General features: G+C 40.4%; 1 protein-coding gene across 12 annotated transcripts in view; it reads left to right on the top strand.

Annotated features, from left to right (window-relative positions):
* Positions 1–15,210, top strand: part of GRIP1 (glutamate receptor interacting protein 1) — a 716,930-nt gene that overhangs the window by 587,738 nt on the left and 113,982 nt on the right. For all 12 annotated transcript variants that reach the window (XM_055238452.2, XM_055238455.2, XM_055238451.2 and 9 more), the window contains exon 8: positions 13,920–14,067. In XM_055238452.2, coding sequence (XP_055094427.1) covers positions 13,920–14,067 — 148 coding nt within the window. The remainder of the gene's footprint in view (positions 1–13,919; positions 14,068–15,210) is intronic.

Here is a 15,210-nt window from a genome sequence, read left to right as displayed (position 1 = left end):
TTATGGACAGGGAGCATCAGTCACCTTCTGTGGGTCTTTTAACGTGCTTGAGTAATTTTTCTAGAAACCTGGAAATCATATCATATTAGAAAACTCAATATTTATTATTATTATTATACTTTAACTTCCAGGATACCTGTGCAGAACATACAAGTTTGTTACATAGGTATACACATGCCATGGTGGTTTGCTGCACCCATCAACCTGTCATCTACATTAGGTATTTCTCCTAATGCTGTCCCTACCCTAGCTTCCCACCCCCCGACAGGCTCAGGTATGTGATGTTCCCCTCCCTGTGCCCATGTGTTCTCATTGTTCAATTCCCACTTATGCGTGAGAACATGAGGTGTTTGGTTTTCTGTTCCTGCGTTAGTTTGATGAGAATGAAGGTTTCCAGCTTCATCCATGTCCCTGCAAAGGACATGAAATCATCCTTTTTTATGGCTGCATAGTATTCCATGGTAGATATGCGCCACGTTTTCTTTATCCAGTCTATCATTGATGGGCATTTGGGTTGGTTCCAAGTCTTTGCTATTGTGAACAGTGCTGCAATAAACATACGTGTACATATGTCTCTATAGTAGAATGATTTATAATCCTTTGAGTATATACACAGTAATGGGATTGCTGGGTCAAATGGTATTTCTGGTCCAAGATCCTTGAGGAATTGCCACACTGTCTTCCACAATGGTTGAACTAATTTACACTCCCACCAACAGTGTAAAAGCATCCCTATTTCTCCACATCCTCTCCAGCATCTGTTGTTTCCTAACTTTTTAATGATCACCATTCTAATTGGTGTGAGATGGTATCTCATTGTGGATTTGATTTGCATTTCTCTAATGACAAGTGATGATGAGCTTTTTTTCAAATGTTTGTTGGCCACGTAAATGTCTTCTTTTGAGAAGTGTCTGTTCATATCCTTAGGCCACTTTTTGATGGGTTTTTTTTTTTCCTTGTGAATTTAAGTTTTTTGTAGATTCTGGATATTAGCCCTTTGTCAGATGGATAGATTGCAAAAATTTTCTCCCATTCCGTAGGTTGCCTCTTCATTCTGATGATAGTTTCTTTTGCTGTGCAGAAGTTCTTTAGTTTAATTAGACCCCATTTGTTAATTTTGGCTTTTGTTGCCATTGCTCTTGGTGTTTTAGTCATGAAGGCTTTGTCCATGCCTATGTCCTGAATAATATTGCCTAGGTTTTCTTCTAGAGTTTTTATAATTTTAGGTCTTACATTTAAGTCTTTAATCTGTCTTGAGTTAATTTTTTTTTTTTTTTTTGAGACGGAGTCTCGCTCTGTCGCCCAGGCTGGAGTGCAGTGGCATGATCTCGGCTCACTGCAAGCTCCGCCTCCCGGGTTCACGCCATTCTCCTGCCTCAGCCTCTCCGAGTAGCTGGGACTACAGGCGCCCGCCACCACACCCGGCTAATTTTTTTTGTATTTTTAGTAGAGACGGGGTTTCACCGTGGTCTCGATCTCCTGACCTCATGATCCGCCCGCCCACCTCGGCCTCCCAAAGTGCTGGGATTACAAGCGTGAGCCACCGTTGAGTTAATTTTTGTATAGGTGTAAGAAAGTGGTCCAGTTTCAGTTTTCTGTGTATGCCTAACCAGTTTTCCCAGTACTGTTTATTAAATAGGGAATCCTTCCCCCATTGCTTGTTTTTGTCAGGTTTGTCAAAGACCAGATGGTTATAGATGTGTGGTACTATTTCTGAGGCCTCTGTTCTGTTCCATTGGTCTATATACCTGTTTTGGTACCAGTACCATGCTGTTTTGGTTACTATAGCCTTGTAGTATAGTTTGAAGTCAGGTAGCGTGATGCCTCCAGCTTTGTTCTTTTTGCTTAGGATTGTCTTGGCTATATGGGCTCTTTTTTTGGTTCCATATGAAATGTAAACTAGTTTTTTTCTGATTCTGTGAAGAAAGTCAATGGTAGCTTGATGAGATTCTTCGTATCCATGAGAATGGAATGTTTTTCCATTTGTTTGTGTACTCCCTTATTTTCTTGAGCAGTGGTTTGTAGTTCTCCTTGAAGAGGTCCTTCCCATCCCTTGTAAGTTGTATTCCTAGGTATTTTATTCACTTTGTAGCAATTGTGAATGAGAGTTCACTCTTGATTTGGCTATCTATTATTGGTGTATAGGAATGCTTGTGATTTTTGCACATTGATTTTGTATCCTAAGACTTTGCTGAAGTTGCTTAATAGCTTAAAAAGATTTGGGGCTGAGACAATGGGGTTTTCTAAATATACAATCATATCATCTGCAAACAGAGACAATTTGACTTCCTCTCTTCCTATTTGAATACCCGTTATTTCTTTCTCTTGCCTGATTGCCCTGGCCAGAACTTCCAATACTATGTTGAATAGGAGTGGTGAGAGAGGGTATCCTTGTCTTATGCTGGTTTTCAAAGGGAATGCTTCCAGTTTTTGCCCATTCAGTATAATATTGGCTGTGGGTTTGTCATAAATAGCTCTTATTATTTTGAGATACGTTCCATCGATATCTAGTTTATTGAGAGTTTTTAACATGAAGGGGTGTGGAATTTTATTGAAGGCCTTTTCTGCATCTACTGAGAAAATCATGTGGTTTTTGTCATTGGTTCTGTTTATGTGATGGATTACATTTATTGATTTGCATATGTTAAACCCACCTTGCATTCCAAGGATGAAGCCGACTTGATCATTGTGGATAAGCTTTTCGATGTGCTGCTGTATTCAGTTTGCCAGAATTTTATTGACGATTTTCACATAGATGTTCATCATGGATACTGGCCTGAAATTTTCTTTTTTTGTTGTGTCTCTGCCAGGCTTTGGTATCAGGATGATGCTAGCCTCGTAAAATGAGTTAGGCAGGAGTCCCTCTTTTTCTACTGTTTGGAATAGTTTCAGAAGGAATGGTACCAGCTCCTCTTTGTACCTCTAATAGAATTCGGCTGTGAATCTGTTTGGTCCTGGGCTTTTTTTTTTTTTTTTTTGGTTGGCAGACTATTAATTATTGCCTCAATTTCAGAACTTGTTATTGGTCTATTCAGGGACTCGGCTTCTTGCTGGTTTAGTCTTGGGCGGGTATATATGTCCAGGAATTTATCCATTTCTTCTAGATTTTCTAGTTTATTTGTGTAGAGGTATTTATAGTATTCTTTGATGGTATTTTGTATTTCTATGGGATCAGTGGTGATATCCCCTTTATCATTTTTTATTGTGTCTATTTGATTCTTCTCTCTTTTCTTCTTTATTAGTCTAGCTAGTGGTCTATCTGTTTTGTTAATCTTTTCAAAAAACCAGCTCCTGGATTCATTAATTTTTTGAAGGGTTTTTTTGTGTCTCTGCTCTCGTCTTAGTTGTTTCTTGTCTTCTGCTAGCTTTTGAATTTGTTTGCTCTTGCTTTTCTAGTTCTTTCAATTGTTATGTTAGGGTGTCAATTTTAGATCTTGCCTGCTTTCTCCTGTGGGCATTTAGTGCTATAAATTTCCCTCTATACAGTGCTTTAGCTGTGTCCCACAGATTCTGGTACATTGTATATTTGTTCTCATTGGTTTCCAATAACTTATTTATTTCTGCCTTAATTTTGTTACTTATCCAGTAGTCATTCAGGAGCAAGTTGTTTAGTTTCCATGTAGTTGTGTGGTTTTGAGTAAGTGTCTTCACCCTGAGTTCTAATTTGATTGCACTATTGTCTGAGAGACTGTTTGTTATGATTTCCATTATTTTGCATTTGTTGAGGAGTGTTTTACTCCCAATTATGTGGTCAATTTTAGAATAAGTGCGATGTGGTGCTGAGAAGAATATATATTCTGTTGATTTGGGGTGGAGAGTTCTGTAGATGTCTATTAGGTCCACTTGGTCCAGAGATGAGTTCAAGTCCTGAATATCCTTGTTAATTTTCTGTCTCGTTGATCTGTCTAATATTGACAGTGGGGTGTTAAAGTCTACCACTCTTATTGCGTGGGAGTCTAAGTCTCTTTGTAGGTCTCTAAGAACTTCTTTATGAATATGGGTGCTCCTGTATTGGTTGCATATATATTTAGGATGGTTAGCTCTTCTTGTTGCATTGATCTTTTTACTATTATATAATGCCCTTCTTTTTTTGTTGTTCTTTGTTGGTTTAAAGACTGTTTTATCAGAGACTAGGATTGCAACCGCTGCTTTTTGGCTTTCCATTTGCTTGGTAAATATTCCTCCATCCCTTTATTTTGAGCCTATGTGTGTCTTTGCACATGAGATGGGTCTCCTGAATACAGCACACCTATGGATCTTGGCTCTTTAGCCAATTTGCCAGTCTGTGTCTTTTAACTGGGGCAATTAGCCCATTTACATTTAAGGTTAATATTGTTATGTGTGAATTTGATCCTGTCATTATGATGCTAGCTTGATATTTTGTCTGTTGGTGCGTTTTCTTCATAGTGTCAATTTGGTATGTTTTTGCAGTGACTTGTACCAGTTTTTCCTTTCCATATTTAGTGCTTCCTTCAGGAGCTGGCAGGCCTGGTGGTGACAAAAAATCTCTCAGCATTTGCTTGTCTGTAAAGGATTTTATTTCTTTTTCACTTATGAAGCTTATATTGGCTGGATATGAAATTCTGGGTTGAAAATTCTTTTCTTTAAGAATGTTGAATATTGGCCCCCACTCACTTCTGGCTTGTAGGGTTTCTGCAAAGAGATCTGCTGTTAGTCTGATGGGCTTCCCTTTGTGGGTAACCCAACCTTTCTCTCTGGCTGCCCTTAACATTTTTTCCTTCATTTCAACCTTGGTGAATCACAATTATGCAACTTGGGGGTGCTCTTCTTGAGGAGTATCTTTATGGTGCTCTCTGGGTTTCCTGAATTTGAACGTTGGCCTGCCTTGCTAGGTTGGAGAAGTTCTACTCGATAATATTCTGAAGAGTGTTTTCCAGCTCAGTTCCATTCTCTCTGTCACTATCAGGTACACCAATCAAATGTAGGTTTGGTCTTTTCACACAGTCCCATATTTCTTGGAGGCTTTGTTCATTCCTTTTTATTATTTTTCCACTAATCTTGTCTTCACACTTTATTTCATTAAGTTGATCTTCAATCTCTGATATCCTTTCTTCTGCTTGATCAATTCGGCTATTGATACTTGTGTATGCTTCAGGAAGTTCTCAAGCTGTTTTTCAGCTGCATCAGGACATTTTTGTTCTTCTCTAAACTGGTTATTCTAGTTATTAATTCGTCTAACTTTTTTTCAAGGTTCTTAGCTTCCTTGCATTGGGTTAGAACATACACCTTTAGCTCGGAGGGGTTTGTTATTACCCATCTTCTGAAGCCTACTTCTGTCAATTCATCAAACTCATTCTCCGTCCAGTTTTGTTCCCTTGCTGGTGAGGAGTTGTGATCCTTTGGAGGAGAAGAGACATTCTGGTTTTTGGAATTTTTAGCCTTTTTGCGCTGGTTTTTCTTCATCTTCATGGATTTATCTACCTTTGGTCTTTGATGTTGGTGACCATTGGGTGGAGTTTCTTTGTGGACATCCTTTTGTTGATGTTGATGCTATTCCTTTCTGTTTGTTAGTTTTCCTTCTAACAGCCAGGTCCCTCTGCTGTAGGTCTGCTGGAGTTTGCTGGAGGTCCACTCCAGACCCTGTTTGCCTGGATATCACCAGTGGAAGCTGCAGAACAGCAAAGATTGCTGCCTGTTCCTTCCTCTGTAAGCTTCGTCCCAGAGGGGCACCTGCCAGATGCCAGCTGGAGCTCTCCTGTAAGAGGTATCTGTCAACCCCTGCTGGGAGTTGTCTCCCAGTCAGGAGGCACTGTGCCCTCAAGGGACCCACTTGAGGAGGCAGTCTGTCCCTTAGCAGAGCTCAAGCGCTGCGCTGGGAGATCTGCTGCTCTCTTCAGAGCTGGCAGGCAGGAACATTTAAGTCTGCTGAAGCCGCACCCATAGCTGCCCCTTCCCCCAGGTGCTCTGTCCTAGGGAGATGGGAGTTTTATCTCTAAGCTCCTGACTGGGGCTGCTGCCTTTCTTTCAGAGATGCCCTGCCCAGACAGGCAGAATCTAGAGAGGCAGTCTGGCCACAGCGGCTTTGCCAAGCTACAGTGGCCTCCGCCCAGTTTGAACTTCCCAGTGGCTTTGTTTACACTTGAGAGGAAAACTGCCTACTCAAGCCCCAGTATTGGGGGACACCCCTCCCCACACCAAGCTCGAGCATCCCAGGTCGACTCCAGACTGCTATGCTGGCAGTGAGAATTTCAAGCCAGTGGATGTTAGCTTGCTGGGCTTCATGGGAGTGGGGTCTGCTGAGCTAGACCACTTGGCTCCCTGGCTTCAGCCCCCTTTCCAGGGGAGTGAATGGTTCTCTCTCGCTGGCATTCCAGGTGCCACTGGAGTATGAAAAAAAAACTCCTGCAGCTAGCTCAGTGTCTGCCCAAGTGGCCGCCCAGTTTTGTGTTTGAAACCCAGGGCCCTGGTGGCCTAGGCACTGGAGAGCATCTCCTTGTCTGCAGATTGTGAAGACCATGGGAAAAGCATAGTATCTGGGCCAGTGTGCACCATTCCTCACAGCACAGTCCCTCACGGCTTCCCTTGGCTAGGGGAGGGAGTTCCCCAACCCCTTGTGCTTCCCAGGTGAGGCAACGCCCCACCCTGCTTCAGCTTGCCCTTCATGGGCTGTACCCACTGTCTAACCAGTCCCAATGAGATGAGCCATGTACCTCAGTTGGAAATGCAGAAATCACCTGCCTGCTGCCTCGATCTTGCTGGGAGCTGCAGACCAGAGCTGTTCCTATTTGACCGTCTTGCCAGCCACCAGATAATGCAATGTTTTCATAAGCATTTTGACCATACTATATTAAAGATTTCATTGGGCAGGAAGAGAGGAATTGCAAACAGTAGGTTAAAAAGAAAAAAAGTAACTAGAAACTTCATGAGATTCAACAGAATATATTTCTGTAGTGGAATCCAGGAGTTCAACACTACTCCCCACCTTCTTGGCATGGGATCCCAAGGGGTTACTAGAAGGAAAGAAGGAATAGCAGATGTTCATCTTTGAATCCCCACTACCTTTCAATGTGCCTGGCATATAGTTGGCAGTTAGTAAATATAGTTTTTAAATTCATGTTGTTGGATGGATGATGACTTAGTCCACTTCCGTGGGACTATGAGGTTGACAGCCATCTATCCTAGCAAGAATATAATTAGGCTTCCCCAGCCTCCTGATAGTACATTAATGCTGCTGCTGATTCATCTGATGTCCAAAGCATATGGATCTGGTCCTAGTCACCTATGTAAAATGCAAGCATAAGAGTGCCTCATCACAGGGGACTTCCTTGAATTGTCTAATATCTAGCTTCTTTTCAAAACCTAAGTGAGAGAAAAGATTGACATCTAACAAGATCCCAAGAGACATTCAGTCTGTTTACCCAGGGATCCACCTTTAGATCATGTTGACCAATACATTATCTCATCCCGTTCTAGAGACACCATCATTGATTTGCTTTTTAATCTTATATCTCAACCTTGATCAAGGAACAGCTTTTGGAAACTACCTCTGCATCCTATCATAAAATGTGTTGAGGGCATTATCCATTATACCATTTACCACCGTCTATATATAAAAGCCCACGAGAGAGATATCTTTTAGAGCTCCCTGTTAGAATCATCTTTATTTCCACCATAGGGACTAGTAGACTTCCTCCTTTCCAATAGTGAGAACTGCATAATTGATTATGTTTCCTTTATTATTCAGGTTGCTGGGAAATTGAGTCATTCTTTTTATTGGAGCAAAATTCACAGAACATACAATTAATCATTTTAAAGATACAGTTCAGTGGCATTTAGTACATTCACAGAGTTGTGCAAATATTCCCTTTAACTCCAGCACATTTTTATTACCCCAAAAGGAAACCTTGTATCCATTAAGCAGTCATTTTTCCCTCCCCAGCAACCCTGGCAACTACTAATTGTCCTTCTACTTTCTGTACCTGTGGATTTACTTATAGTTCAGTGTCATGCTTGCAAATGCAGTCAAACTGTACCTCTATTAACCCTTGTGGTACGGCATTTGTAGACTCTTTCTTCCTGGTTGTTTCCTTATATTACTTATTTTGTTTCAAGCAAACAGCCTCCAGATTTTTGTGTAAAGATGAGTAGAGATATACACAAATAAGAATATCCTCCTTTTTACCTCCAGAGCCACTTGCCACCCTTCTTGCTGCTCTGCTATGACCTATATGGTCTACACTATGGGCTCTCAAGCCCTCTGGCTTCCAGTTGATTTTGGCTAATAGGGAATCATGGCAGTCGATCAGAGGAAGGGAGGACAATGATGAAAAGCATTACTCTCCCAACTTCTTCCTTGTGTGTTCACTGAAATTGGTCCCTTGACTGAAGGTCCCAGCTCATGTCAAGGAGCCCTCATCACTTAGGCCTTTCTGAATCCTGGTTCTACTAGTAATTCTATTCTTTGCCTTTTCAGGCTTAGTAGGGTACAGTCCCTATTATTTCTTGCCCCGGAGTACTGTATCATCCCTTGTAGTTTCCCTATAAGCTTCTCACACCTTTCTAAATTGTTCCTTTATTAAACTCTTCTCAAGTTATCCTAATTTGAGTGTATCATGTGTTTCTTGCTGGGACCCTGACTTAAACAGCATACTCTACCCCATGGTTCTGTTCAGCTGTCAGTCAAGATAATTTGCTCAGAGTCTTCTGTAGATGAGCAGGTCTGGTAGATTCTCCTAGAGCCAAACAATGTCCTCTTCCTCGTGTCCACTGCATTCACATAGGGTTCTATTAAAGTGTATAATGGGCAGATTGACATGGTTTGCAGGTCAGGGCAGTAATCCCTGAGGATGTGACATTTGAGCAGAGCAGTTGTTAAAAAAAAAAAAAAAAAAAGTAGGTGAAGGAAGGGACAGGAAGAGGTGGGGCATTCCAGGTAGAGAGAACAACATAAATGAAGGCACTGTAGCAGGGGCTGACAGCATTTTGAATGACTAAAATAGGAGTTCAGGACTGGAGCAGAGAGAAGCAGGGCAGAATGGTGGAAGACAAAACTGGTGAAGGAAGCAGAAGCCAGATCACGCAGGTCCTTGTAGACCATGTTAAGAACCTGTACTCCATTACCAGAACAGCTATGGAAAGGTTTTAAGCTTGGGATTAACGTGATGAGATATTCAATTTAAAGGATCACTCTGGATTGGGGAAGGTAAAGGGCATGAGAGGATGTGGGGAAATCAGATGATGGTAAGTTGGGCTAAAATGGTGATCGTGGAGATGGAAAGACGGGATGAAATTGAGAGCTATTTAGGGGGTAAAATCAAGAGGAGTTTATAAGGATCTGGGAGAAGATGGAGGCAGGGATGGCTCCTGGGTTTCTGGTTTGTGTGATAGAGTGCAGCGTGAACCCATCAGTGGAGAAGGAAACCTGCAGAAGCAGTGTAGTAGGGTGGTCTCACTCTTCAGTTTGGGACATGTGTCAGTGTTCCTAGGAGATATCCAAAAATTGTTCTAAGTGACAAATAGGAGCTTGGGGGAATGACGTGTGCTGGATTTAAGAGTGACTGAGGTAAGCGAAACTGTGGGCTACTGAGGTGAGAGAATACAAGACTGAGCTCATGTTCTGTAAACTGTTGTCAGTAAGCCCTGATTGTCTTTCATGACATAAGCATCCTCTTTTCTTCATCATTTTCTTCTGGTTAGTTAGATTAGGACCTTACTATGATAGGATCTTGCTAGAAAGTTGTAGTTGTGCCCTGGAAACTTCTTAATGTGGAAGCTTCATATTATGTGATGTCTCTTTGAAGGTGGAAGCCATCCCTCCAAACTCAGTCTTTAAAGGATATTATTACTGTCATCCAAATATTTAAAGGTCTGAGGATTTTCATCCCACCTTCATAAACATAGTTATCAAGAATCACTTTTCTTTCTAGCTGCTCATCTCTTCTATTGATTTGTAGAATACTGGGATTTAGATTCTAGCTACTGTATATTTTCATAAAGTTGGTTAAACTGCCTTAACTTTCTCTGGCTAGCTACTTAACTGGCATCATTATTTCTCTGTAGATTCACGGATTGTCATGACTAGGGAAATTTTATTCAAATCTCTTCATTTTACAGGTGAAGAAAATGAGGTCTAAGGGAGATGATGGCACAGGCCACATGCTGAGTTGATGATATAGCAAGAACCACCCTCTAGATGGTCCTCAGCTCCAGCTTTGAGCCCCGTGTAGCACCACACTGCCTCTTCCCTTAACCATGACTTTAAATTAATCTTACCTCAGAACTGTAAAGCTTTCTACTTTAAGTTTTAAAAGAGACTCATTAATTGCATATTTGCATTTCCCAAATGGAAATATTGCACTTGTTGTTTTTTCAAGCCTTAATGGGGCAAGTTGTACTTAAAGAGAGACTTATTCTAGTTTCCAGTCACAGAAGCGTACTGTAGAAGCTGTGGATGCTCTCTCTCTCGCCCTCTAAATTAATGATGGCAGAGGATCTGGCATCCTTTTCCTAAGCTTCTTAATACTCCTACTCCTATCATTTCTTTCTACCAGAACAATTTCATGTTAATTCTTCATGATCATTGGAACATTAAAACCACCAAAATATAAGTTTTAAAACTTTGACAAATATACAGGCCAGCAAAAAAAAAAAAAAAAAAAAAAAAGAAAAAAAAACTAACTTAAGGGTTTATATTTAAACACCTTTGGAATATCCTGATGACCTCTTCAAAAACTCTCATGTTTAATCATGATTTAGTACTTTTTAGAAAAGTGAATACTTTGTGTGAGTATTGGGTAATGGTTGGTTGTAGTTTTATAAAATTTACGTCTGCAAATACCTGCTTTAAATAGCCACTTCTTATAAAAACAGTTCAAGACAGATACATTGGCGCAGTCCTCTCAAATGAAAAGGCCTATTGGAATACCAATTCAGGCATTCTATCAAAGACCCATACTCACAAGTCTCACATAAATATGATAGAAGTTTCTTTCTCAATCTCTTGAGAAATCCCTGAAGATTTTAGGAATCTAGGCTTCATCTATCTCATGGCTTGATGCCCTAGTCTGCATGGTTGAAGATGGCTTACCAGTTCTGAGCCCACATTCCACCAGCAAGGGGGAAATGAGGAGAGGGGGGCACAGCCATTCTTTTTAAGAGCACATCCTGGAACACGTCACATCTCACTTCCCATTGGCTGGGACCTGGTCCTGTGGCTACACCTTGCTGCAAGGGAGGCTGGGAAATGTGGTTCTTAACTGGGCAGCCATTTGCTCAGCTGAAACTTAGAAATCCTATTACTGACAAGAGAAGATGAGATATAAGGGAACACCTAGCAGTTTCTGTCATTTCTAAAAGAGATTAAGTAATAAGTAATCTAGAAACTTTATCACTTTCACCTGTTAAGTAAAATAAATTTATCTTTAGGCATGACAAAACCATGAGGAAAAACATAAGTGATTATCACCCCAAAAATATACCTATTAAAATCCAACAAGACCATGGAAAGTGGGTTTGAGAAATCAAAATTAGTCATTCTAAAGTTCTAGAAAGGTAATGTGAGAAAAGGCCCTGGAGGCCAGAGCTCATGTGGGGTTTGGCTGAGCAGAAAAAGGTTGCTATGCAGCGTGCTTAAGGAACAGAAGGATGATGGCTGACTGCTGGGGGTGAAGCCAGAGGCATCACATTGTGTGCACTGGGCTCATCCCCAGATCTTTGTTAAAATTGAGAGGTGGGCAAAATTAACCACCTTAGTGATAGAAGGACAACTAAAATAGAGGCTGCAGGGACTGACAAGGATTCTTTACTAGAGTGTCCTGACTGAGACTCATGATGTGCAAACTACCATTGCACATACCCACGGGGCCTACTCACTGAAAACTCCAAGACGAGAGTAAGGCAGGACACACAATGACCAGGTGAGACTCTGGAGAGAAACAAAGCAGCAAATGAGGGAGAAGGAGAGAGAGAAGCCAGGACATTGTCATTGGCCCTAGTCTGATGTCAGGAGATCAGGGGAATTAATACTCTCTGCGAGAGTATCCACCATAGTTAGGCTTATGGGCAAATCAATTGTAGGATCTGGAGTAGTTGTAATACCCCAGAGCCAAAAACTCTTCTTAATCATTAAGATCTTTGGCTCCTTGCAGGTATTATTAATGAAACTCTGCTCTGGAATTGACGGAAAGAGATATAGGCCCTGATGGTCTCTTAACCTTTTTAAGGACTAACATTTCAATCTTAGCAGTCAGTTAGGAAACATGATGTTACTATATACAAGAATACTTAGCACTGGATATGCATGTTGTTGGCCTGAATATTGTCATGTTTACTTTAATAAGTATTTTATCTCAAACTGAAGATGGCTCTCTCCCATGGAACTTTCAGCTTCATGAGTCAGTGCATATTACCTGAGCTTCAGCAATGGGAATACAGATTTCCTATTTCACTATATCTGAGTGGGGCCTTGATGACAAAGATGTTCTTGCAGAAAGGCAAAATTGTATTAATGGAGTGTCAAACATCAGAACAGTAGAAAATTAGAAAAAGATTACAGACCAATATGCAGTCTTGAAAAATGACATGACTCAAAGGCTTGAGGTCATAATATAGCAATAATGAAAATATCCTATATGTGTAACAAAGTGTTTTGTTCATTGGTTTGGTTTTAATAAACACTGTGGAAAAGATGCCATTTTATAGGTAAGCAAGCAGGCTTAGAAAGTTTTAGTATTGTTAATTGTCAATTTTGTCAAAATACAAAAAAAAGGAAAGTTTAAGTAACTAGTCTTGTCTTAGATACCGTGACACAAATATTGTGAAAATGAGAATTGAATCCAGATGTTTTAATTCTATGTCCCAGACTCTTTCCCTTGTGTCATGTGGCTCTAATGAGCTTTAAGAAATATCATGAGCTTCTCATTTGTTCGTGCATTCATTCCACAACTATTAGTGGCATACCTCCAATGTGCTAATCATTATTCTAGGCACTGAGAATGCTGTGATTGACAAGACATAGTCTCTGCCTTCAAACATGTTTACAATCTGGCAAGGAACCCATGCATGTCATCCATACTGGCCACTATGAACCAGTGAAATGTATGCTACAACAGCAGGAATAGAGCAGGCTGTAGAAGCACATGTGAAAGGTATCTTACCAAATTACAACTTAGGCTTCCCAAGGAATTGATGTTGGCATTGAGTACACAAATGTTAGAAGGAGTTGAAGGAACAAAGAGTGTTCCAAGCCAAAAATAAAGCATATATGAAGTTATGCTTGAGAGGGAGGTGATCCTAAGTGAGGTCCAGAGGAGGGAAAGACCCAAAAGCTTTACAAATTCAACTTGGTGTACGATTCCTACTACTTGGCTAGAGACATCATCCATCCATCCATTCTTCTGATCATCTATCTACCCATCCATTCATCCTTCCATCCCTCTTGTCATTCTTTTATTTATCCACGCACCTATCCTTCTTTCCTTTCTCCCTCCCTTCCTCCCTCCCTTTCTTCTTTCCTTCCTTTCTTTTTTATATCCATCCTTTCATCCATTCATTCGTCCATCTGTCTATTCCTGGTAGGTGCTAAGATATTTATTGAATTAAGTAATTAATTTAAAAAACCTTTACTGAGAGACTTAGTATATGCTAGGCATTGTGCCAAGCACTGTGGAGGGGATAAAGATACATAAGATATTATCCCAAGTGACATGAAGCTTAAAATCTCATTGAAGAGGTGAACATTACACATACATTAATACAATACAAGCTGAATGGAACAGATGTGTTAAGAGGTGCCCTGTGAATTTATCATTGACTGTGGGGATATTATATGGCGAGAAATCTAAGTTTCAGTGATAAAATTAACAGGCTAACACCAAACTGAATATTCTTCATTGCTTTCTTTTGTCTCTTTGCTTGTTTGTTTTATTTTGTTTTGTTTTCTGAAATTTGTTCTTTGACAGATTCTGTGGCAACAGCATCCGGGCCACTACTAGTCGAAGTTGCCAAAACTCCTGGTGCCAGCCTTGGGGTTGCCCTAACTACCTCGATGTGCTGTAACAAACAAGTCATTGTCATAGACAAAATCAAATCTGCAAGTATTGCAGACAGGTAAGTATTGTAGAAAGTGCCTACTTTTCTGCCAGGCGCAGTGGCTCACGCCTATAATCCCAACACTTTGGGAGGCTGAGGCGGGTGGATCACCTGAGGTCAGGAGTTCAAGACCAGCATGGCCAACATGGTGAAACCCCATCACTACTAAAAATACCAGAAATTAGCCAGTCATGGTGCCAGGTGCCTGTAATCCCAGCTACTCGGGAGGCTGAGGCATGAGAATCACTTAAACTCGCGAGGCAGAGGTTGCAGTGAGCTGAACCATTGCACTCCAGCCTGGCAACAAGAGCGAAACTCCATCTCAAAAGAAAAAAAGAAATTGCCCCTTTTCAAAATTGCATGTGTGCAATTTTAAATATATATACACACATATGTACACACACTTGTAATACACATATACACATGCATATACACATACACACACACACACAGTTCTCTTGCCAGTTTATACAGGTTTCACACACAGAAGCAAGTTACTGTTGTAGGGCTTAAAAATTCACCTATGTGTCAGCCACCCCATGATGTCACTTCACCTCATCCAGATGTTTGGTGTGGCCTTTAGCAATAGAAAAAAAAAAATCAAGCACCTAAGAAAGTTTTCTTACTGTGTTCTAGGGCCCTAGCCTCTTCTTAATGTAGGGTAACTGAGTAGACCTTTCTTAAACCCCATGCAGAGCAGTGATGGGTTTTCCTGAATTGTTGACAATTAAATCCTGCTACTATAAAATCTGATTTCTTTGTTTCCTAAATAAATAAAACAATACTTTTTAAAATATTTTTTACAATACTTTAAAAAAGTCCTATACTCTCATAGCATGTTAATCTTAGGATTTTACAACCTTCGAGAGTGTCTTAAAACATCATTCGCTTCAATGCCATAATAAAAATATTTCATGTTCTAATTAATATTTTATACTCGTAAGGTAAAAGGGGAAGAAAAAAAAGGACTACCTTTCCATCTAATTAATTATTTTACAGCTCCTGGTAAGAAAAATCTCATCTCCCATAGCTAAAGCACTCCAAGTGCAAAGAATGTGGAATTATGTTTTTAGTTGGAAGAGATGACTTGAAATGCTTTTGTCTTGAGAAACAGACTATTCACACTGGGAATTTATAGATATACTGCACCTTAATGATCAG

Source organism: Symphalangus syndactylus, chromosome 13 (assembly GCF_028878055.3).
Source record: "Symphalangus syndactylus isolate Jambi chromosome 13, NHGRI_mSymSyn1-v2.1_pri, whole genome shotgun sequence".
NCBI lineage: Eukaryota > Metazoa > Chordata > Mammalia > Primates > Hylobatidae > Symphalangus > Symphalangus syndactylus.
Note: the sequence above shows the minus strand (reverse complement) of the source record. Positions and strands in the feature narration are given on the sequence as shown.